At 38.4% G+C, this 25,478-nt stretch overlaps 1 protein-coding gene across 2 annotated transcripts in view; it reads left to right on the top strand.

Moving 5' to 3' along the window:
- ACOX1 (acyl-CoA oxidase 1) overlaps positions 1-25,478 on the top strand; it is a 56,060-nt gene that overhangs the window by 5,644 nt on the left and 24,938 nt on the right. For both annotated transcript variants that reach the window (XM_070094414.1, XM_070094415.1), the window contains exons 2-6: positions 5,020-5,182; positions 6,906-7,047; positions 7,740-7,905; positions 11,183-11,306; positions 12,532-12,651. In XM_070094414.1, coding sequence (XP_069950515.1) covers positions 5,050-5,182; positions 6,906-7,047; positions 7,740-7,905; positions 11,183-11,306; positions 12,532-12,651 — 685 coding nt within the window. In that variant the 5' untranslated portion in view covers positions 5,020-5,049. The remainder of the gene's footprint in view (positions 1-5,019; positions 5,183-6,905; positions 7,048-7,739; positions 7,906-11,182; positions 11,307-12,531; positions 12,652-25,478) is intronic.

Here is a 25,478-nt window from a genome sequence, read left to right as displayed (position 1 = left end):
CACAAATTTTCACTTGTCCTATATGGCAAGATGAACGTTGCTACTTAAGCCAAGATAGCAAGTTCTGCCTATTCGGCACGACATATATATATATATATATATATATATATATATATATATATATATATATATATATATATATATATATATATATATATATATATATATATATATATGCAATAAGATTACAGTAAACAGGTGATTTCAGAATATGCAAAACAACCACTGTGAAAGAATAGAGAAGTTCCAAGCGCTTTCGTGACTACTCACATTATTAAGGAACAATGAAAGTAAAGCATCAATGGAAGGTATATAAAGGGGTAGCCCACACCTCACTATCAGATCCCACATCAGCGAAACACCTGACGCGAGACAGCAGGCCCACCAGCCGAACTAGAGAGGTCCTTCATACAACCCACCAACAAACTATTCTACCCAAGAAATAAGAAATTTAAAAAAATATTATTTGTCCAATGTATTATTAAATTCTTCCCAAATTCTATTAATTATAAATGGATCTAATTTATATAAACCAAAGGAAATATTCATATTATTGTCAAAACTGCTTTTTATGAAACAAGATTCAATTATATTCCTGTCGACCATGGACTTGCTTGATACTACTTTCTCAACTTTTTGAAAATCAATTGGATGGTTAAAATCTCTTATATGAATAAATAGAGCATTGGAATCTTGTCCAGTTCTAATGCTATATTTATGTTGTTTTAATCTTAGTTCGAGATTTTTACCAGTTTGACCGTAATAAACTTTATCGTAAATTTTACAAGGAATCTTATAGACACATCCATCAGCATTTTGTGGGGAATTCTTTATCAAAAGTTTTTTTACTGTATCAAGATTTTTGGATACAACTTTAATATTAAAAGTCTTAAGAAGAGAAGGCATATCAACCAAGTTTTCATGGTAAGGGAGAACCAACATATTTTTAGTTGAAAAAGGCTGGTTGTCCCTTTTTGGATTGTAAAAAGTATTTCTAGCAACTTTAAAAGATTTATCAATTACATTTCTTGGGTATTTCAAATCATTACCTATTTCATAAATTTTGGATATTTCCTCATCTATGAACTCTGGACTACAAATTCGTAAAGCTCTCAAAAACATTGATGAGAAAACAGACAGTTTAACTCTATCTTGATGGGAAGAATAATAGTGGACATAGGAACAGTTATTTGTAGGTTTTCTGTAAATTTTAAATTTGAATTCATTATTACCCTTAATAATTAAAACATTTAGAAAAGGCAATGAGTTATTTTCTTCAAATTCAACAGTAAAATTTATAGAATGGGCTAAGCTATTTAATTTGCCAAGGAAATGGTGTATATCAATATTTTTGGGCATAATACACAAAATATCATCAACATATCTGAACCATTTAGCTCTATTAGGGAGGATTGTGTTAAGCAGCCTTGTTTCAAAAAATTCCATGTATATATATATATATATATATATATATATATATATATATATATATATATATATACATATATATATATATATATATATATATATATATATATATATATATATATATATATATAATGTCTATACATATAGCTTGAGCTATATGTGGTAGCAGTAGTATTGAATGTTTTATCACTTGTAAGTGTATACGTTCTACATGAAGCAGCTTGCAGGGGGTTTTTTTTTTTTTTTTTTTTTTTTTCTTTGAGATGTCACATTTTTTGTGGTTTTATTATTTCGTTCTGGAAGTTTTTATTGTGACTTACAGGTTTATCCTGTTCCACCTTTGTTTAGTAAATACCTATTCTTAGGCCATTGCTAAGATCTCGTTTAGTTGCCTAAATTAATATTTGAGTATTATTGTGATCCTTTATTTGTGATTTTATGGTATATAGACCAGATGTATTACCATGGTGTATAATACGTGATGTAAATGTGTGTAGTTTGTGTCAGTCTTTTATTATATAGACTTTATAATTTACAATCCTCGACATGACTGATGAACATCAAAATGGTATACAATACCGACAGGTTGTTAGGTAAGACACATATGCAACAGTTAGACAACTTTATTCCGAAACGTTTCGCCTACACAGTAGGCTTCTTCAGTCGAATACAGAAAGTAGGCAGGAACAGTAGAGATGTGAAGACGATGTAATCAGTCCATCACCCTTAAAGTCGTAGAATTTGAGGTTGTCAGTCCCTCGGCCTGGAGAAGTTCAGTTCCATAGTATGGAACTGAACTTCTCCAGGCCGAGGGACTGACAACCTCAAATTCTACGACTTTAAGGGTGATGGACTGATTACATCGTCTTCACATCTCTACTGTTCCTGCCTACTTTCTGTATTCGACTGAAGAAGCCTACTGTGTAGGCGAAACGTTTCGGAATAAAGTTGTCTAACTGTTGCATATGTGTCTTACCTAACAACCTCGACATGACTTTTAGACAATTTTGTTTCATAACCGTGTAATGTTGTATTCCTTTCTTATCTTTATAAAAGCTTTTTATTTATATTGTTTTAAATAAAATATATAAAAAAAATAACAAAGTAAACGACTTATAAGGTTTGGATACACAATTTTTTATAGTGCTTTGAGGAGGGAGACACCTATTGCCAAAAAAAAAAAAAAAACTTTTTACGTAGAATTAACTTAGGCAACTCAATGAGTCAAAATACTGACTTATTTCTGATCAGAAGAAACATTATCCAGTTATTATACACATACTAATATGATTAAAATAAAAGTGGCCTATTAAAATTTACACTACCTAAAGTCAAGGCGAAATTTCCTATGAGGAAAACACAACACTAAAAGTTTAAAGCTGACCGGAAGATGTATTCCCCAGTTATTGTACAGCATTTATAATATATATCAATGATCTTGATGAGGGAATTACTAGTGATATGAGCAAATTCGCCGATGACACAAAGATAGGTAGGATAATTGATTCAAACGTAGATGTTATGGAACTTCAGGAGGATTTAAACAAACTGTATTCTTGGTCAGAAAAGTGGCAGATGCAGTTCAATGTAGATAAATGCAAGGTTCTGAAGCTTGGGAGTGCCCGTAACCCTAGTACTTATAAGTTAAATGATGTAGAACTTAGCCATACAGATTGCGAAAAGGACTTGGGGGTTATGGTAAGCAGCAACCTTAAACCAAGACAGCAGTGCCTAAGCGTACGTAATAAGGCAAATAGATTACTGGGATTTATATCAAGTGTAAGCAACAGAAGTCCAGAGGTCATACTGCAGCTTTATACATCATTAGTAAGGCCTCACCTAGATTATGCAGCTCAGTTCTGGTCTCCGTATTACAAAATGGACATAAATTCGTTAGAAAACATTCAGCGTAGGATGACTAAATTAATACATAGCATTAGAAATCTTCCTTATGAAGAAAGGTTGAAGACTCTTAAGTTGCATTCACTTGTTAGACGAAGAATGAGGGGAGACCTGATCGAAGTGTATAAGTGGAAGATAGGTATTAATAAAGGGGATATTAATAAGGTCTTGAGGATGTCTCTCCAAGAGAGAACCCGCAGTAATGGATTTAAATTAGATAAGTTTAGATTTAGAAAGGACATAGGAAAGTATTGGTTTGGAAATAGGGTAGTGGATGAGTGGAACAGTCTACCTAGTTGGGTTATTGAGGCTAGGACTTTGGGTAGTTTCAAATCTAGGTTGGATAAGTACATGAGTGGGAGGGGTTGGATTTGAATGGGACTTGCACATCGGAGCTTATTTCTTGGGTGGCATTGAAAATTGGGTTGGGCAAATGTTTTGTTAGTGGGATGAATTGTAAAGGACCTGCCTAGTATGGGCCAGCAGGCCTCCTGTAGTGTTCCTCCTTTCTTATGTTCTTATGTTCTTATGTAAAAAAATTACTCATACAGTTTATACCCAAGAAACGTTTTATCCATGGCATACGACGCATCAGCCATTAAAAGACTGATACCGTTTCCAATTGTTTTATTTTTAGTTAGGGAAAGCGCTAAAATAGTACGGTTCATATAGTGCCTGTGGTATAGTAGGCATTGAGATTCGATCCAGGCAAGCGAAAGATAAGCAGAGTTCCTTAGATCAAGACCCCCTTCCCTCACCAGCATCAAGGAACCCCCCTCTCTGCTTTTCAGGAAACCTAATTTAGTTATGTAATGTAAAATATTACAGTAATGTGCATATTAATTGGGATGGATGAAATAAGACATTGAGTTGGAACATTAATGTTTATTTGAAAAATACACGGCAGTGTTACGATGTAATTGAGTTAATAAAAGATATGACTACCCTTTGCTTTTATAAATATTGCTTCAAGCTTTTATAAATATTGCTTCAAGCTTTTATAAATATTGCTTCAAGCTTTTATAAATATTGCTTCAAAATGTGTTCAATGTTGAACACATTTTGGCAAGCTCTTCGTCGTAGTACTAGGTCACAATGGCACCTACACTCCATTAACATTGCAAGCCTTCTTTTAAGTAAGATACAAGTGATGGAATTTTGAAGCCGATGAGAAGAGGTTTTCTAAAGTTATCTTATGGAACCCAATTTCGGGAAAAGTTTATATATAATTGAGCAGTGAGCACTTGAACTTGTCAGTTGCTGCACAACTATTTCCCTAGTAATAAATGACCGCTGATTGGATAAGACGTTCTGAAGTTATAAGCGAAAGTCTTGGTGGAAATTAATGGAAGACAAGACACTGGCGGTTCAGTGTGTTGGCTCAGGCACCAACTTTTTACGAGTTCACTAAATTCTTAAAGATAAACGTTTCCTCCTAAATATAGGTAACTTACCCACCTCTACGCTAGCCCTTAATTAAGAGAGAATTTAAAATAATTTTTGTTTATTTACTGAGAGACACCAATTTTTCAGTGTCTATCCTGATGCATGATGCATGCAGTTTTGTCTTCAAGAAATTTCTTTTACTTATTTTCAGTCGTTTGTTTTTTCTATGTGCATTTGATGCTACTTCTAGCACATTCATGGTTTTGTCTAAACATTCGTATTTTCAAATATATTTGTTTTCAGGTTCAGGATTATTAACCAAGCAGGAAGATAATGGACAAAAATAATGAGCGAGAATGCAACGAAGACTTGATAAGGGAGAGAAGGAAATGTAATTTTAACATAGAAGAACTTACAAACATTGTGGATGGTGGGAAGGCAAGAACAGCTAGACGCCGGGAAATACGTAAGTAGTGGAATACGCTTTTATAAATTGTACTGAGATTTGATTTATGTAGCAAAAGAGGATGAGAAACATGTTGAAGATTTAGACATGTGCGTAAGTCTTTATCTTGTCTGTATTGTATACACCATACATAGCTGTATGATCCTTATGGGTTTAGGGCTTAGTTTTATTAATAATAATACTAAAACCATACATATACGAGAAAGATGTTAAATAAGATGAGCTGAGTATATTTTAATGCGCGTACTTACAGTACTGTATTTATTAGTCAGTAGTGTATAAAATATTGTATTCATTAGGCATTTCGAAGTTGTTTGTATCGGTAGAAGTGTGAAAATGTGGAAAAAAAATGCTGAATTAATTGGAGGGTAGCCGGGTTTTGGATAATTTACGTATATAAATTTGATGCTGTGAAGAATTGTTAGTACTGCGCGCGCACGCGCGCCCACACACACACACACACACACACACACACACACACACACACACACACACACACACACACACACACACACACACACACACACACACACACACACACAGGGTTAGGGAAGACATGATAACGACATACAAAATACTGCGTGAAATAGACAAGGTGGACAGACACAGGATGTTCCAGAGATGGGACACAGAAACAAGGGGTCACAATTGGAAGGTGAAGACTCAGACGAGTCAAAGGGATGTTAGGAAGTACTTCTTCAGTCATAGAGTCGTCAGGAATTGGAATAGCTTAGCAAGTGACGTAGTGGAGGCAGGAACCATACATAGCTTTAAGACGAGGTATGACAAAGCTCAGGAAGCAGAGAGAGAGAGAGGGAGAGAGAGAGAGAGAGAGGACCTAGTAGCGATCAGTGAAGAGGCGGGGCCAGGAGCTGAGTATCGACCCCTGCAACCACAGTTAGGCGAGTACACGAGCTTCCGGAGGTATGGAAGACTGCAAATTTAGTCCCAGTTTTTAAGAAAGGAGATAGACACGCAGCACTAAACTACAGACCAGTATCACTGACATGCATAGAATGCAAAGTCGTGGAGAAGATTATCAGAAGTGTGGCGGTGCACCTACAAAGGAATGAACTTATAAACGACAATCAGCACGGATTCAGGGACGGGAAATCCTGTGTCACAAACCTACTGGAGTTCTATGACAGGGTGACAGCAGTGAGACAAGAGAGAGAGAGGGGTGGGTTGATAACATTTTCTTGGACTGTAAGAAGGCTTTGACACAGTTCCACACAAGAGATTACTGCAAAAGCTGGAGGACCAGGCAGGTATAACAGGGAAGGCACTGCCATGTATGAAAAAATGACTGACAGGAAGGCAGCAGCGAGTCATGGTACGCGACGAGGTGTCATGAGTGGGCGCCTGTGACGAGCAGGGTTCCACAGGGTCAGTCTTTTTTCTGGTATATGTGAATGAAATGACGGAACGAATAAGACTCAGAAGTGTCTCTGTTTGCAGACGATATCAAGTTAATGAGGAGAATTCAATCGGTTATCCTGGGTGGCTAACCCTCCAGGCTTAAAAATCTTATCTTAAGGAAGTTGGACACGAAGATCCAGATTATGTCATTGGTGTTCAAAGCAACGTATAAACTAATTATCAAGCATTGTAAATGATATATATCCAATATATTTGTATATGTACTATGGTATTAATGTAGCACTCTTTGTTTATAATAACTATTTCAATTTATAATACCCTTGTATATTTTTTCATCTCGCAGAGAGACTATTGATAAATGACCCAGAGTTCTTAGATGAAATTCCTCAAGACTACATGAGTCACGAGGATCGTTATAGCAATGAGTTACGTAAGTCGGCCCACTTGATGCAGAAGCTTGCCGACCAGGAATCAGGACATGACATGTAAGTATGAACAATATTATGTTAATAGTAGCTGATAGTAGAGATAGTTCCTGACTATGGAACTGAACTTCTCCAGGCCGAGGGACTGACAACCTCAAATTCTACGACTTTAAGGGTGATGGACTGATTACATCGTCTTCACATCTCTACTGTTCCTGCCTACTTTCTGTATTCGACTGAGGAAGCCTACTGTGTAGGCGAAACGTTTCGGAATAAAGTTGTCTAACTGTTGCATATGTGTCTTACCTAACAACCTGTCGGTATTGTATACCATTTTGATGTTCAATAGTAGCAAAATTAATAGTAAAACAAGTAAAATTTTGCCAGGTAAAATTTTTCAGGTATTGTCAAGTATTCCGCTGTGAGTTCAACAGCTATGGCAATTTTAAAGGTTCAACGGCATCATAATTCTTAAATTTTTTAAAGAACATTCGTTGGCAAATGTTTAATTTTAAATTAGACTAGAGGATACATATGAACCAAAGACGAGGATTTTTGAGAAGGTAAATTGTTGAGGACATAGCAGACATAATTTTGTAAAGATTTTACATGTGTTAAGATGTATCTAATGACATTAATATAAAAATATACCTTACATCAAATTGAAAATTATTTATGCATTAAATCGTATGCTTGATTAAGTTGCACTTTTTATATTGTTTATAAGTATTTATACCGAATTTATTTCTCAGACACCAGGATATAGGAGCTCTAACAGGAATTTTGAAGGATGGGAATCCATTAATGGTCCACCTGTCCATGTTTATCCCAGCAATACTTGGACAGGCAAACTCAGAACAGCAAGAGAAATGGCTGGGTCGTTCTCTACGGAATGAAATTATTGGCACCTATGCTCAGGTAATTTTAGCCCTCAGGGGTTCAGCGCTGGACCTGCTGCCTCTCAGAACAACTAAGAACATAAGAACATAAGAACGAAGGAACACTGCAGAAGGCCTACTGGCCCATGCGAGGCAGGTCCAAGTCTCCTACCGGCTTAAGCCAATGCACCCAACCTAGTCAGGTCAGGTCACATTGACTTAAGGGAGGAACACGGCAACCGACCTGGTAGCACAAGCTATCAGGTCTAACTCACACCCACCCACATCCACTCATGTATTTATCCAACCTATTTTTAAAGCTACACAACGTTCTGGCCTCTATAACGGTACTTGGGAGTTTGTTCCACTCATCCACAACTCTATTACCAAACCAGTACTTTCCTATATCCTTCCTGAATCTGAATTTTTCCAACTTAAAACCATTGCTGCGAGTCCTGTCTAGGCTAGATATTTTCAGCACACTATTTACATCCCCTTTATTTATTCCTGTCTTCCATTTATACACCTCAATCATATCCCCCCTAATTCTACGTCTTTCTAGAGAGTGCAGATTCAGGGCCCTTAGTCTATCCTCATAGGGAAGGTTTCTGATACATGGGATCAACTTTGTCATCCTCCTTTGTACATTTTCCAGAGAATTTATATCCATTCTGTAATAAGGTGACCAAAACTGTGCAGCATAATCTAAATGAGGCCTAACCAAGGATGTATAGAGTTGAAGAACAACCTGAGGACTCCTATTATTTATGCTTCTTGATATGAAGCCAAGGATTCTATTAGATTTATTGCGAACACTTATGCACTGTTGTCTTGGTTTCAGATTACTGCTAACCAGAACTCCTAAATCTTTTTCGCAATCCGTAATATTAAGATCTACATTATTTAGTTTATATGTGGCATGGTTATTGTCCTGTCCAACATTTAGAACTTTGCATTTGTCTATATTAAACTGCATCTGCCACTTCTCCGACCACTGCATCAGTCTATTCAAATCTTCCTGGAGTGCTCGAATGTCCTCGTCAGAATGAATTCGACGGCCTATTTTGGTGTCATCGGCAAACTTGCCGATGTCGCTCTTTATGCCCTCATCTATGTCGTTTATGTAGATTGTGAACAGCAGGGGGCCCAACACTGACCCCTGTGGAACACCGCTCGTGACACTTCCCCACTCTGATTTCTCCCCATTTATGCAAACTCTCTGCTGCCTATTTGTCAACCATGCCTCTATCCAGGAAAAAATTTCTCCTCCTATTCCATGTGCTTTAATTTTCCTCAATAGTCTCTGATGTGGGACCCTGTCAAAAGCCTTACTGAAGTCCATATACACAATATCATATTCATTACCATGATCTACCTCCTCAAATACCTTAGTGAAAAAAGTTAATAAATTCGTAAGGCAGGAACGTCCCTTTGTAAAACCATGCTGAGATTCGTTGATTAATTTATGCTTTTCGAGTCTCCATCCATTCTTCTGTTTAGGGATGTGCCAAAGTGTTGGTATCGAAGGTAGTATCGGCCATTTTACGGTATAGGTTAAAAACACCCGAAACTTTTTAAAATATTAATATTACGTGTGTGTATTTTAAGCCATTTGTATTTCTTTGTGTAAAACATTAAATCTTATGGGAATATAGTTTATAGGTCTTCAGTATTATTACTTATGTAAGGTTAGGCTCTAAGCTAAGCTCTTGTTGTCCTGTCGTTAGTACTTACTCTGGTAATACTTCCATGATTTTCATTGGCTGTAGCACTACCTCTTCTTGTACTCCATTACATTGATGTTTGCAAAGCAAATCTTTCTAAAATTATTGTACAATTGTTATGGATTTCATGACACATTGGATTACTCCTTCGTGATAAAGTTGATAAGTTAACCCACAAAAATACCCTGAAGAGAAATGTAAAATAAAACGGTGGTGTGTCCGTGTCTAGTATTTGGAATAATATTAAGAGAGAAGTAAATAAGGTAGAAGCCTGGGTAGATCTATAATCCACTATGATAACATGAACGTAGATAAGTACGTTTATGGAGTAACTTGCAATGAAAACAGACTGATGTTGTAGTAGCCAGGCTAAGGCTTGGTTACATGTACTTCTGGCAGTCTGGCAGACGCAGAAATGATCAAACCAAATGCAAAGTGTGAGGTCAGCCCTATGGTCACTATCTTGAACATTGTGTTTTATTGTCCACTTATGGAGGAATATAGAGATAGACCGTATAACCTGTGTGAAAATAAGATACCAAACATATTAAGCAAATTTCGTAAATTTACTTGTAACAGATAAGTCAACTGTAGATATGAATACAGATGTACTCCTATTAACCCTTTTGGGGCCTAGTTCCTAGGCCTTTTGTGTATCCATATGCTCTTGCGCTACCGTCCACAGGATGGATGTGCGGATCATAATAAACTAGCCGCTTCGGCAGCAGAATCTAAGAGTCCCATTTCTTAGTTTGTAGTTATGGTCTTTTGTTATGCCAGGTGTTAATCATAACTGTATTCTTTATATTTGCTTCCGTCCATCTCTTATAGGAAAGAAACTATAGGTAATTAATGAAAAAGTTTTCAAGTTCTACGTTACTGAGGCTTCTTTCATGGATTTGTTTTTCTTAAGCTGAGATGAATTAAATTTGTCCTCACTCTCTGTAATTTCTTGGTAACTTTGTAAATGATACTTTAATTGATGATTTGAACTTTGATTGCAGTCACATCTTGCAGGAGTGTAGGTATCATATAGAGCAGTATTTCTCAGTTTGCTACACTAGCCATTCAGTGATTACCATGATCAAGGAGCCTGTTGGGGGTCGCGACCTGTTATTTGAGAAAGTTGATAATTTTATTGTGTAGCTAACGTCGAATAAGATATTCTTAATGTTAATTATCCAGAAGGATTATTAAAGTAAGATAACCTAGTAAGTCTAAGTTGTTTGATTTATTTCCATAATGGTTGTTTCCATGGATGCCACCCAGACGGTGGATTAACTCACAGGTACAGTAGAAAGATGGTCTAAAACATTGTTAACTATTTAGAGCTTCATAACTTACGTAGAGCTCTACGGAGGGCAAAGCTTAGTCTCTAATAAATATTTGCTCTTCGTCAAGTGTCTTTGATCCATTCTTGTCCATAATGCCTATTATTTTACATAACTGCTAGGTACGGTACCTATTTGCCGTTGAATTTACTGCTAGGTGAATCTGGGTTCGATTCATAGTTCTCCCGAGGAATCGAACATGGATTCCTTTGTAAAACACTGTTATAAAGCCCCAGCTACATACATTATTCTGTATTTCCAGACGGAGTTGGGACACGGAACGTTTGTGAGAGGGCTGGAGACAAGGGCTACTTATGACCCAACAGTTGAGGAGTTTGTACTGCACACTCCCACCATAACAGCAACCAAGTGGTGGCCAGGAGGATGTAAGTGAACTTCACTTCGGTTTAGTTATGTTAGGTAAGATTTTTCAGGCAACAGGACAAGTGTTTCCTGCAGTGGATCTTAGTCATCTGATGACCCATCACTGGAGCTTTTGGACTTCTGACCTAGGCCTTCCACTGGCTTACCAGTCAACTCCTTTAAAAATTAAGGTTACAATTATAACCATAGTTAAGTGATGATATTTAGTTCAGTGACCTCTCTGCAACAGAGAGGATCATGATAATACTTGACATTAGTAAGATATATTTTGTTAAATGATTCCTTTAAAGCTCTATGTAAAACATGCATCAGGCATGTAACAAAAGTTTAGTGCCAGATTGGTATTAATGGAAACATAATAAACTTGTCGAAAATTTATATGACTATGGTACGATTTCATAGTCTTTTAAATGTATAACAAGAATTCTTTTGTTACAGTTATAAGTGGTTTTAATTTTGGAACCGGATGGCTGTACTTGAATTGAAACACTGCATAACCCATATATATATATATATATATATATATATATATATATATATATATATATATATATATATATATATATATATATATATATATATATATATATGTATGTATATATATATATATATATATGTATGTATATATATATATATGTATGTATATGTATGTATATATATATATATATATATATATATATATATATATATATATATATATATATATATATATATGTATATATATATATATATGTATATATATATATATATATGTATGTATATATATATATGTATATATATATATATATATCTATATATATATATATATATATGTATATATATATATATATATATATATATATATATATATATATATATGTATATATATATATATATATGTATATGTATATATATATATATATGTATATATATATATATATATGTATATATATATATATATATATGTATATATATATATATATATGTATATATATATATATATATATATGTATATATATATATATATATGTATATATATATATATATGTATATATATATATATATATGTATATATATATATATATATATATATATATGTATATATATATATATATATATATATATATATATATATATATATATATATATACATATATATATATATATATATATATATATATATATATATATATATATATATATATATATATATATATATATATAAATTCGTTCTTTCTGTGGTAACAGTGGGCAAGACTTGCAACTACTGTGTAGTGATGGCTCAGCTGTACACTCAAGGTCGCTGTTATGGTCCCCATCCGTTCATCGTTCAGCTGAGAGACGAGGAAACTCACCGTAGTCTTCCTGGTCAGTCTCAACTTAATGCAACATCACACCTAAGACACACCTGCAACACTTGGATATCTTCATTGTTGAAAGATACTCAACTGTTGCTTGTGTGTCAATTTCTGTCAGGATTGTATTGCATCAGTATAATGATATTAATGTAACCTGTCAGCGCACATCATACACGCTATGCATTTCAGCTGTTTTTTGTGTTAATGTGCCAGACTGTACCTTGTGTAGTGTGTCAGTCTGTACCTTGTGTGGTGTGTCAGTCTGTACCTTGTGTGGTGTGTCTGCTGTGTACTTGAGCATATCTAAAACGCTTAGATAGGAACAGAAAGGGTGGTGGAGTATGTGCCTACATTAGAAATGACTTAGCTTACAACCCAAGACCTGATTTAAATAACAATAAACTGGAGATTCTATGGTTTGAAGTGCTGCTTCCCAAGATCAAACCCATCTTAGTAGGAACTAGTTACCGCCCTCCTACCCAGGACCAGTTCTTAGAAGACTTTTCCAGAGTCTTGTCCGGAGTTGAAAACAATTGCGAGACAATAATACTGGGCAACTTCAATATCTGTTTTCAGCAGCAAAATAACGGGCTATGCAAAAGGTATAAGCAAATTCTAGGATTAAATAGCTACACTCAACTAATTAATACACCAACCCGGATCACACAGTTCTCAGCCACCCTAATTGACCACATACTTTGTAACCGCTCTGAGAACATTAGTCAGTCAGGCGTCATTACCACAGGTCTTAGTGATCATTTCATCATTTACTGCACCAGGAAAATCACTAGGGATAGGATAGGCCTACACAGGACAATAAAAATGAGGTCAACTAGAAACAACAGTAAAGAAACACTGGTAAATAGGCTACACAATTGTGACTGGACAGAGATAACAAGTTGCACGGACGTAAATGATGCCTGGGAAAGATTCAAAACAATGTTCACTACCATCCTTGATAATATTGCACCAGTTAAAGAGGTTAGGATTAAACGAAGAACTGAACCCTGGATGAATACTGAGATATTAGATAATATGAAATTCAGAGACCAGCTGCTAAAAAGATTTAAAGCAAACAGACAGGATATTGCAGCACTAAATGAATTCCAAAGGGTGAGGAACAGAGTACAGATACTTATAAAAGGAGCAAAGGCAAAGCACTATTGCTCAAAAATTGAAGAGTATAAGCATAACCCCAGGAAGCTCTGGCAACAACTAAAACAGTTGGGGTACAGCCATAAGCCAGTAGATAGGTCTAACATAGTACTCACTATCGATAATGAGGTATGCCACGAAACATCTAAGGTGGCAAATTGCTTTAATTCATACTACACATCTGTTGCATCGACACTAGTAAGTAAACTACCAGCTGCATCAAATACCTTTAACACAGACTCTGATAAGTTTCAAACATACTATACCAATAAAGGGGTAACCCCCAACAGTTGTCAACTAGTAAGTGTATCTCATGACTTCATTCAAAAAGAACTAAGCAGGTTAAACCCAACTAAGAGCACAGACCCTGATAACATCCCGTCTAAGTTCCTAAAAGATGGTGCTTCTGAACTGTCAATCCCTATTGCTCACATAATAAATCTATCAATCGCCACTAATACCGTACCGGAGGGGTTCAATGAGGCCAGAGTTACTCCTATCTTCAAGAAAAATAGTAGGTCTGATGTAAGCAACTATAGGCCTGTTAGTATACTCAGTATAATATCTAAAATTCTGGAGAGGGCGGTGTATTCTCAAGTAGTTAAGTACCTTAATGACAACAGCATTCTCCATAGCTATCAATCGGGCTTTAGAAGATCCTACTCAACCGACACCTCCCTTATTAATCTGATGGATTACCTGAGAACTGAAATGTCAAAGGGGAACCTCATAGGTATGGTAACCTTAGACCTGCAAAAGGCCTTCGATACTGTCAACCACAATATATTATGTAAGAAACTTCAAGCTATCGGAATAGGTTCTGTAGACTGGTTTAAGTCCTACCTTAGCAATAGGAGACAAATAGTCAAAATCAACAAAACGGAATCAGAACCCCTGACGATAACATGTGGAGTTCCCCAAGGTAGTATTCTGGATCCCTTATTATTCTTATGTTATGTCAATGATATGCCTATCAGTGTCAAGTGCAAACTCCTACTGTATGCAGATGACAGTGCTCTGTTAGTGACAGGTAAAGACCCACAAGATATTGCTAATGTTTTAATACTGGAACTGGAGTCCTGCAGCAAATGGTTAGTAGACAACAAACTATCATCACACCTAGAGAAAACTGAAGCCATTCTCTTTGGCACGAAACATAAACTGAGAAGGGTAAATAATTTTAATGTTCAGTGTAATGGGGAGCCCATCACTTTGGTTTCATCAGTAAAATATCTGGGAATCCCCTTTGACCCATGCATGTCAGGAGAATTGATAGGGAACAGTGTAGTAAAGAAAGCGAATGCCAGACTGAAGTTCCTGTATAGACAAGCACAGTGTCTACCTACTGAGGCTCGCAGGACCCTATGTCTAGCCCTTATACAATGCCATATGGATTACGCTTGCTCTTCATGGTACTCTGCCTTGACAAAAAAAACTGAAAGATAGACTGCAAATCACCCAGAACAAAATCGTAAGATTCATCCTGGGGCTGGGACCAAGAGAACATGTAGGCCAGGATGAATTACAGCAGTTGGATATGTTGAATGTTGAAGACAGAGTAAAACAACTGAAGCTAAATCATGTTTTTAAAATTGCTCACAAACAGTGTCCAGAATATCTTGCTGTCAATTTTGTCAAGGTTGGGAACCAAAGCAATCATAGTACTAGGGGTAGAGAGCACAACTTTGTAGTACCCACAGTCATTGGCCAGGCGTCAAACACCTTTTATTGTACAGCAATAAAGAAATGGAACAGACTACCCGCACATTTCAAAGCCAGTCATAGCATGAACCAGTTCAAGAAGAGTGCCAAAAGGTGTCTGATGAATGTAGCTACAGAAAGGGAGGGGAATGATTTTCTATTTTTTAGCTAACATACGTGTAAATTTTACCTTATTCCTAGTAATGACCCTCGTATTGTAGATAGTCTTAAAGACCCTCGTGTAGTAGATAGTCTTTTTAGTATGATAATAAGATGTTATCTTCATTGTAAAATAATAAGAAAATATTATAACCTTTATATTATAATAATAAGGTAAAAGGACCCCAATGGAAATAAGTCACTCTGTCTGACTTTTTTGGGTTATCCCAGGTTCTCTACACATATGCTGCTATGTATAATAATTCTATGTAACTGTATTTGTGTATACCTGAATAAACTTACTTACTTACATACTATCTGCAAATGTCAGAGCATATTTTGTGTAAAAACTGTCGGAATTGTGTGTAACATGTTTTAAGACATGTTTCGGGTTGTGATTTGTGTAATATCTTCTGTATCTCATGCACTGTGACGATATATAATTCATTGTATTGTATATTCTTCTTGTATTAAGTAATGTGGTTTTTTTTATCTTACATAGTGTGTCATGTAGTGTGCTTCGTTAAATGTGTCGTTAGTGGCTTGTGTAATGTCAAGGGGAATTTTCTGTGTCTTGTGTTGAATGTGTCAGCCTTGTCATATGCATAGTGACTGACCATAATTAATATTATATTTTATACTGAATCAGTTGCAGGTCACAATGACTAAAACAGAAAAGAGTTAATGGGTAATGAGATTTAAAGCCTATCGACGACACGAGGGCCCTTGATAATAATGATAATGTAATCTTTATTACTGCAAGTACAAGATACAACTATTACAGACCTAGATGACATCATTAGCACACTGAACAAAAAAAAAAAACCTGGTCGTGAAGAGCACTTCTGGCAACTTAGGTTAATCTTGTTCCCCAGGATGCGACCCACAATAGTCATCTAACACTCGGGTACCTACTTACTGCTACTTTCAAGTTCCTCTTGAAGACAGCCAGGGGTCTGCTGGTAATATAATAGCTTAGTAAAATTATATTATTGTTGGAATATTATTCTGTTTGACGAGGTGAAGCTCTCAGACAAGACTCAATGTTGTATTAAGCAGTGTTTACCTGGAGTTTACCTGGAGAGAGTTCCGGGGATCAACGCCCCAGCGGCCCGGTCTGTGACCAGGCCTCCTGGTGGATCAGAGCCTGATCAACCAGGCTGTTGCTGCTGGCTGCACGCAAACCAACGTACGAGCCACAGCCCGGCTGATCAGGAACCGACTTTAGGTGCTTGTCCAGTGCCAGCTTGAAGACTGCCAGGGGTCTGTTGGTAATCCCCCTTATGTATGCTGGGAGGCAGTTGAACAGTCTCGGGCCCCTGACACTTATTGTATGGTCTCTTAACGTGCTAGTGACACCCCTGCTTTTCATTGGGGGGATGTTGCATCGTCTGCCAAGTCTTTTGCTTTCGTAGTGAGTGATTTTCGTGTGCAAGTTCGGTACTAGTCCCTCTAGGATTTTCCAGGTGTATATAATCATGTATCTCTCCCGCCTGCGTTCCAGGGAATACAGGTTCAGGAACCTCAAGCGCTCCCAGTAATTGAGGTGTTTTATCTCCGTTATGCGCGCCGTGTCCTGTATGATAATTAATGCCGAGTAAATCAAGATTGGCAGACACAGAAATCTAATCTATCGTAAAATAAAATTTTAATTTAAAAAAAGGTACACTGAGCAATACGTGAATTAACATATATTTATCATGTCTCCGCTTCGCTGCATTTCTCAGTAGTAGTACCAGTTCCTAGTAACCAGTTACCAGTAACCAGTGTACCAGTAGATGACTACCAACCGTCTGTGTGAATCACTGACTATTCATATTGCTGCTGACCATAGCAGGATTTCAAACACCCTCACCCGTAGGCACTATGGGTCAGTCGTAGTAGGCAGCAGAGAGAGACAGGTCGGCTGTTGGCGCTTTCCATACTTCCCGTTATATATTATACGTACTACCAGCCTACGTGAGTATTTTTACCCATCCACGTATCGAAAACCCACATGACAAATGGTGGCACCGGTGTGGGCGTGGATTTAAGGGTATTTCAGACGTTAGAAGACTGTTTGTGGGTTGCCGGCAGGTCAGAGGTGAACCGTGCCACCTCCAGCCGCTACCCTCACTCTTCTCCACCCTGTTTACTCCAGCCTGCAAGCCTGTTGCAGCCGTTTTTCAAGCTTCCTGGCTTAGTTCGTGTGCTAATTGCTTCAATCTCCAAGGGGTTGACCTGGATTTTGCAATTAAGCCAGCCAAGCCAGACTGTGGAAGTGTGCCCCACCACTTGTAAGTGTTGTGTGCCCCGCCACTTGTAAGTGTTGTGTGCCCCGCCACTTGTAAGTGTTGTGTGCCCCGCCACTTGTAAGTGTTGTGTGCCCTGCCACTTGTAAGTGTTGTGTGCCCTGCCACTTGTAAGTGTTGTGTGCCCTGCCACTTGTAAGTGTTGTGTGCCCCGCCACATGTAAGTGTTGTGTGCCCTGCCACTTGTAAGTGTTGTGTGCCCCGCCACATGTAAGTGTTGTGTGCCCCGCAACTTGTAAGTGTTACACTTCCAGTTTTGTTTCTTGTTTTATTTTTATTCATATTTTTTCATATTTCTTTGAACAAATCCACTCTTAGTGTAATTTCAATTTCTTTTTTAACGTAAAGTGTTTTCTTTACTCTGTTTGAGTAAATTGTTTTGTCTAATTTACAATTAAGAGTTAAAGTGTTCAGTCAGTTTTTCTTAATATTTTTATTTTATTATTTAACCAACATTTTCCCAGTGTAACTTTTATTACTGCATTGATTATTTCTGCACCTTATTTTGTTGCACTTGTTCTGCAGTGAATTATTTTCTTTTATTGATATTTTTATACATTATTATTCTCAGTTCATTATTGTTTGAGTCTTGTTTTTCATTTTATTAATTTTCCTCATGATGTCTTTGCATTATATTTTAATTTTGTTTATGCATTCTTAGAAAATATTTAAATTTCCCAGTTATCTCTCTTTGCATATAATTTCGTGATTTTATTTTATACTTTTTACATTGATTTACAGTTTTATTAGTACTCCGGTAAGCTGTCCTGATATAAAAGTACAGTTAGAAATAGAAATACAGATAGCTAGAGCTTTACTTAAAGAGGTTATTAATAGAGTATTCAAGAGGTTGCTAGTAGAATTACAGTAAATCAACCATTCAAATCATTATGAAGCTGTGTGTAGTCTGCAATAAATCAAACAAACGGGCTTCCACATGGATAAATTGTCATTTTTGTGGAAATTGGTGTCACGCCCCTTGTGCAGATATCCAAGAACTAGCTACAAGCAGTATTAAAACAGGGAAGTGTTTTTGGGTATGTCCAAAGGAGATAAATCTGTGGACTAAAATCACAAGGGTATTAAAAGAGGATAACATCAAAGCTGCTTTCATAGACAACCTGGAAGCTTTCTACAACAGATGGGAACATAAAAAGTCTGGGCTGAATGGTACTGCCCTTGATACTGGCCATGTAGTCAGAAACTGTAAGGCTGGAGGTGATGTCCTGGTAGTCAGTAAATGTGGGGCTGATAGTGCTGTCCTGGGAGACAGTAATGGTGAAGCTGGAGGTGCTGTCCTGGGAGACAGTAATGGTGAAGCTGGAGGTGCTGTCCTGGGAGACAGTAATGGTGAAGCTGGAGGTGCTGTCCTGGGAGACAGAAATGGTGAAGCTGGAGATGCTGTCCTGGGAGACAGTAATGGTGAAGTTGGAGATGCTGTCCTGGGAGACAGTAATGGTGAAGTTGGAGATGCTGTCCTGGGAGACAGTAATGGTGAAGCTGGAGGTGCTGTCCTGGGAGACAGTAATGGTGAAGCTGGAGATTTTGTCCAGGTAGTCGGGAATTATACGCAGGAAGGAATGCATATAAATGACCTCATAGGGGACAGGAGCCGTAGTGGGGAAACAATTGTAGTCAAAGATAAGATAAAACCAATATAGCAAACAAGAAATACAACAGGAAATAGCAAACAAGAGGACTCCACTAGCAATAGTGAGGATATATTACCAAAAACAACTGGTGGGAGCTCCATTGTTGGTGCTAGGGAAGATAGGAATAAGACAGGTAAACATGCACCAACAGGGAATACAGTCACAGAAACCCAAGGCAAACGGAAACCAAGCCTGTGCACATACTATGCACTTGGTATCTGCAGACATGGGAAATCTGGAAAAACAGATGGGACGTGCAACTATGACCACCCTAGAAAATGCCGTGCCCATATGACAACAGGAAAATGCAAACTCCCTTCCTGTAAGCTTTTTCACCCTGAAATGTGCACCTCTTCAGTACAGGAAAGACTGTGCTATAACTTAAATTGCCAGGCACACCATCTAAAGGGGACAAAAAGATACAAAACATCCAGGCCATCGGAAAACCTGGGTAGCCACAGCCACTCAAGAGGGAGAGGTTTTTTAGTGCCAGGAAGGAAAAAAAACTGGCAGGAAACGGCAGAAATTGTACACCAAATCCAGTCATTCCTGGAGTGGAACCACAGTCGATGGCCTCCACTCCAAACCAACAGATACAGATACTAATGCCGGAAAAAAAATCCCCCCCCAGTACCAACAATACCACCAGTCCGATGACATTCTTCTTTGCAAATATACAGGGTCTAAAGCCAGCAACAAACAACAAAATACCTTTCATCCGTGGACTGCTTGCAGAGGCAAAGGCAATGTTCGCGGCTTTCACTGAGACCCACATAAAGGATCACTTAGACAACGAAATATGGATCCCAGGTTACAACCTATACAGATGTGACAGAGTGAACAGGCAAAATGGGGGGGGGGAGGTTCGCCTGTACATTGCAGAGTCACTTGTTTGCACAGAAATGCTTAATGCCTCAAATGATGTAGTGGAAGTTTTAGCAGTAAAGGTCGAGAACCAAAACCTAGTCATTGTGGTAGTCTACAAGCCTCCGGATGCAACATCCCAGTAATTCCAGGAACAGGTGTTAAAAATTGACCACTCTCTGGAAAATCTTCCAGCTCCTGCACCCAACATCTTGCTCCTGAGGGATTTCAACTTAAGGCACCTAAAATGGAGGAATATAGCAAATAATATTGTTGCAGTAATAACACCAGGAGGCAGCTCTGATGAAAACTCACACTCACACGAGCTTTTAAATCTCTGCACAAAATTCAATTTAAACCAGCAAATAATAGAGCCTACTAGAATGGAGAATACACTAGACCTCATCTTCACTAACAATGATGATCTGATAAGAAATGTCACCATATCAAAAACAATATACTCAGATCACAACATAATTGAGGTTCAGACATGTATGCGCAGAGCCCCAGACCGACAAAATGAGATTAGTCACGAGGGAGCATTCACCAAATTCAACTTCAATAACAAAAACATAAAGTGGGACCAAGTAAACGAAGTCCTAACCGATATAAGATGGGAAGATATACTAAGCAACACAGACCCCAACTTATGCCTAGAACAGATTAACTTGGTGGCACTCGATGTATGCACAAGACTTATTCCACTAAGAAAAAGGAGGAGTAGATGTAAAATAGAAAGAGACAGGCGCTCTCTTTACAGGCGACGTGCTGTATAGCCCTTGTGGCTTAGCACTTCTTTTTGATTATAATAATAATTTACAGGCGACGGAAAAGAATAACAGAGCGGCTAAAAGAGGTCAATATATCTGAGATGCGTAGGGAGGCACTGGTCAGAGAAATAGCAAACATCGAACTTAAGCTAAAGGAATCTTATAGGAGTCAGGAATCGCGGGAAGAACTAAAAGCCATAAATGAAATCGAAAGAAACCCAAAGTATTTCTTCTCCTATGCCAAATCAAAGTCGAGAACAACGTCCAGTATTGGGCCCTTACTTAAACAAGATGGGTCCTACACAGATGACAGCAAGGAAATGAGTGAGCTACTCAAGTCCCAATATGACTCAGTTTTTAGCAAGCCACTAACCAGACTGAGAGTCGAAGATCAAAATGATTTTTTTATGAGAGAGCCACAGAATTTGGTTAACACAAGCCTATCTGATGTTATCCTGACGCCAAATGACTTCGAACAGGCGATAAATGATATGCCCATGCACTCTGCCCCAGGGCCAGACTCATGGAACTCCGTGTTCATCAAGAACTGCAAGAAGCCCCTATCACGAGCCTTTACCATCCTATGGAGAGGGAGCATGGACACGGGGGTCGTCCCACAGTTACTAAAAACAACAGACATAGCCCCACTCCACAAAGGGGGCAGTAAAGCAACAGCAAAGAACTACAGACCGATAGCACTAACATCCCATATCATAAAAATCTTTGAAAGATTCCTACGAAGCAAGATCACCACCCATCTAGAAACCCATCAGTTACACAAGCCAGGGCAACATGGGTTTAGAACAGGTCGCTCCTGTCTGTCTCAACTATTGGATCACTACGACAAGGTCCTAGATGCACTAGAAGACAAAAAGAATGCAGATGTAATATATACAGACTTTGCAAAAGCCTTCGACAAGTGTGACCATGGCGTAATAGCGCACAAAATGCGTGCTAAAGGGATAACAGGAAAAGTCGGTCGATGGATCTATAATTTCCTCACTAACAGAACACAGAGAGTAGTAGTCAACAGAGTAAAGTCCGAGGCAGGCACAGTGAAAAGCTCTGTTCCACAAGGCACAGTACTCGTTCCCATCTTGTTCCTCATCCTCATATCTGACATAGGCAAGGATGTCAGCCACAGCACCGTGTCTTCCTTTGCAGATGACACCCGAATCTGCATGACAGTGTCTTCCATTGCAGACACTGCAAGGCTCCAGGCGGACATCAACCAAATCTTTCAGTGGGCTGCAGAAAACAATATGAAGTCCAACGATGAGAAATTTCAATTACTCAGATATGGTAAACATGAGGAAATTAAATCTTCATCAGAGTACAAAACAAATTCTGGCCACAAAATAGAGCGAAACACCAACGTCAAAGACCTGGGAGTGATCATGTCGGAGGATCTCACCTTCAAGGACCATAACATTGTATCGATCGTATCTGCTAGAAAAATGACAGGATGGATAATGAGAACCTTCAAAACGAGGGATGCCAAGCCCATGATGACACTCTTCAGGTCACTTGTTCTATCTAGGCTGGAATATTGCTGCACACTAACAATGATGAGAAATTTCAATTACTCAGATATGGTAAACATGAGGAAATTAAATCTTCATCAGAGTACAAAACAAATTCTGGCCACAAAATAGAGCGAAACACCAACGTCAAAGACCTGGGAGTGATCATGTCGGAGGATCTCACCTTCAAGGACCATAACATTGTATCAATCGCATCTGCTAGAAAAATGACAGGATGGATAATGAGAACCTTCAAAACTAGGGAGGCCAAGCCCATGATGACACTCTTCAGGTCACTTGTTCTATCTAGGCTGGAATATTGCTGCACTCTAACAGCACCTTTCAAGGCAGGTGAAATTGCCGACCTAGAAAATGTACAGAGAACTTTCACGGCGCGCATAACGGAGATAAAACACCTCAATTACTGGGAGCGCTTGAGGTTTCTAAACCTGTATTCCCTGGAACGCAGGAGGGAGAGATACATGATTATATACACCTGGAAAATCCTAGAGGGACTAGTACCGAACTTGCACACGAAAATCACTCACTACGAAAGCAAAAGACTTGGCAGACGATGCACCATCCCCCCAATGAAAAGCAGGGGTGTCACTAGCACGTTAAGAGACCATACAATAAGTGTCAGGGGCCCGAGACTGTTCAACTGCCTCCCAGCACACATAAGGGGGATTACCAACAGACCCCTGGCAGTCTTCAAGCTGGCACTGGACAAGCACCTAAAGTCAGTTCCTGATCAGCCGGGCTGTGGCTCGTACGTTGGTTTGCGTGCAGCCAGCAGCAACAGCCTGGTTGATCAGGGGTTGTTCCACAAGGAGGCCTGGTCACAGACCGGGCCGCGGGGGCGTTGACCCCCGAAACTCTCTCCAGGTAAACTCTCTCCAGGCACCTTTCAAGGCAGGTGAAATTGCTGACCTAGAAAATGTACATAGAACCTTCACGGCACGCATAACGGAGATAAAACACCTCAATTACTGGGAGCGCTTGAGGTTCCTAAACCTGTATTCCCTGGAATGCAGGCGGGAGAGATACATGATTATATACACCTGGAAAATCCTAGAGGGACTAGTACCGAACTTGCACACGAAAATCACTCACTACGAAAGCAAAAGACTTGGCAGACGATGCAACATCCCCCCAATGAAAAGCAGGGGTGTCACTAGCACGTTAAGAGACCATACAATAAGTGTCAGGGGCCCGAGACTGCTCAACTGCCTCCCAGCATACATAAGGGGGATTACCAACAGACCCCTGGCAGTCTTCAAGCTGGCACTGGACAAGCACCTAAAGTCGGTTCCTGATCAGCCGGGCTGTGGCTCGTACGTTGGTTTGCGTGCAGCCAGCAGTAACAGCCTGGTTGATCAGGCTCTGATAGACCAGGAGGCCTGGTCACAGACCGGGCCCCGGGGGCGTTGACCCCCGGAACTCTCTCCAGGTAAACTCCAGGTTAGCAAGAGTACAGACAGCTTATTTTGTATTTAATTCAGTCTCCGGTAATATTTTTACTTGTAAATTTCAATGTAATTTTTTATCTTGTCCAGCAGTCCTTTACATTGAGTTGTCCTTCCTCTTGCAGTGTATCTTAGACATTTTTTTTATTCTGCAGTATTAGTTGCATCTCTTATTTTAATTTTAACATTTTATATCATTTTTATTGTTCATTATTTTTGCCTTATTTGTTCTTGTGCAACTTCTTTGCCATTATGTCTCACATACCGTCAAGTGACACTGAGACACTATAGTTTTACTCGTGATTCCCTTGATGCGTTACCTTTATTCAATGGCCATGTACATAGTCTTGAAGCATGGTAGTGCTGAAGATGTAAAGAATGCTCAACGAACAGATCCCATGTGGTCTGGTGTGATTCGATTCCTGCTCCAGGAAGATCTTATTCTGACTGTGAAGCCACCAGCACCCATCAGTGACTTTGTCATGAACCAAGAATTACTGTATCAAATAGCTGAGTTGGGTACTCCTAGCAGAAGAGTTTACCAGTTAGTAATTCCACAGTCACTAGTGAATGTAGCCTTACAGCTAGTTCACGATGTACCAGGTGTTGCGCACCCTGGTATGGATCGTTCAGTAAAACAAGCCAGATTGAAATACTTTTGGCCTCGTATGGCAACTGATATTTCTGAGTATGTTAAGAAATGTAGTGTCTGCATGCAACATAAAGGTAATGCTAATGGTCCTAATCCAATCCAAGTGTATCCAACCACTAGCGAACCTTGGGAAAGAGTTGCGCTAGATTTGTTAACTAATTTCCAATGTTCCCTCCAGGGCAACAAACATCTATGTGTTATGGTAGATCATTTCACCAGATATTGTGAGTTAGTTCCTATTGCAGATAAGACTGCCGAGACAGTAGCTAAAGCGTTTAAAGAACGCATTATCTGCAGGCATACCACCCCTAAGTCCCTAGTAACAGATAATGGAGGTGAATTCTGTAATGAGATTCTTGAAAATTTGTGCTCCTTGTACAAGATCTCTAAATCCACCATTGTTCCTCATCATCCTGCCAGCAATGGGTTAGCGGAACGTACCAATAAGAAAGTACTTGATGTCTTGAGAGCCACTATCAATCCCAACAGTGAAACTTGGGATGAAGTTATACCTGATGTGCAGTGTGCTATAAATTCTGCTTACAATATTTCTATAGGTGACACTCCACATTATGCATTGTATGGTGTAGATAAACGTTTGCCT

Source organism: Cherax quadricarinatus, chromosome 46, assembly GCF_038502225.1.
Source record: "Cherax quadricarinatus isolate ZL_2023a chromosome 46, ASM3850222v1, whole genome shotgun sequence".
In the NCBI taxonomy this organism is placed as follows: domain Eukaryota; kingdom Metazoa; phylum Arthropoda; class Malacostraca; order Decapoda; family Parastacidae; genus Cherax; species Cherax quadricarinatus.
Note: the sequence above shows the minus strand (reverse complement) of the source record. Positions and strands in the feature narration are given on the sequence as shown.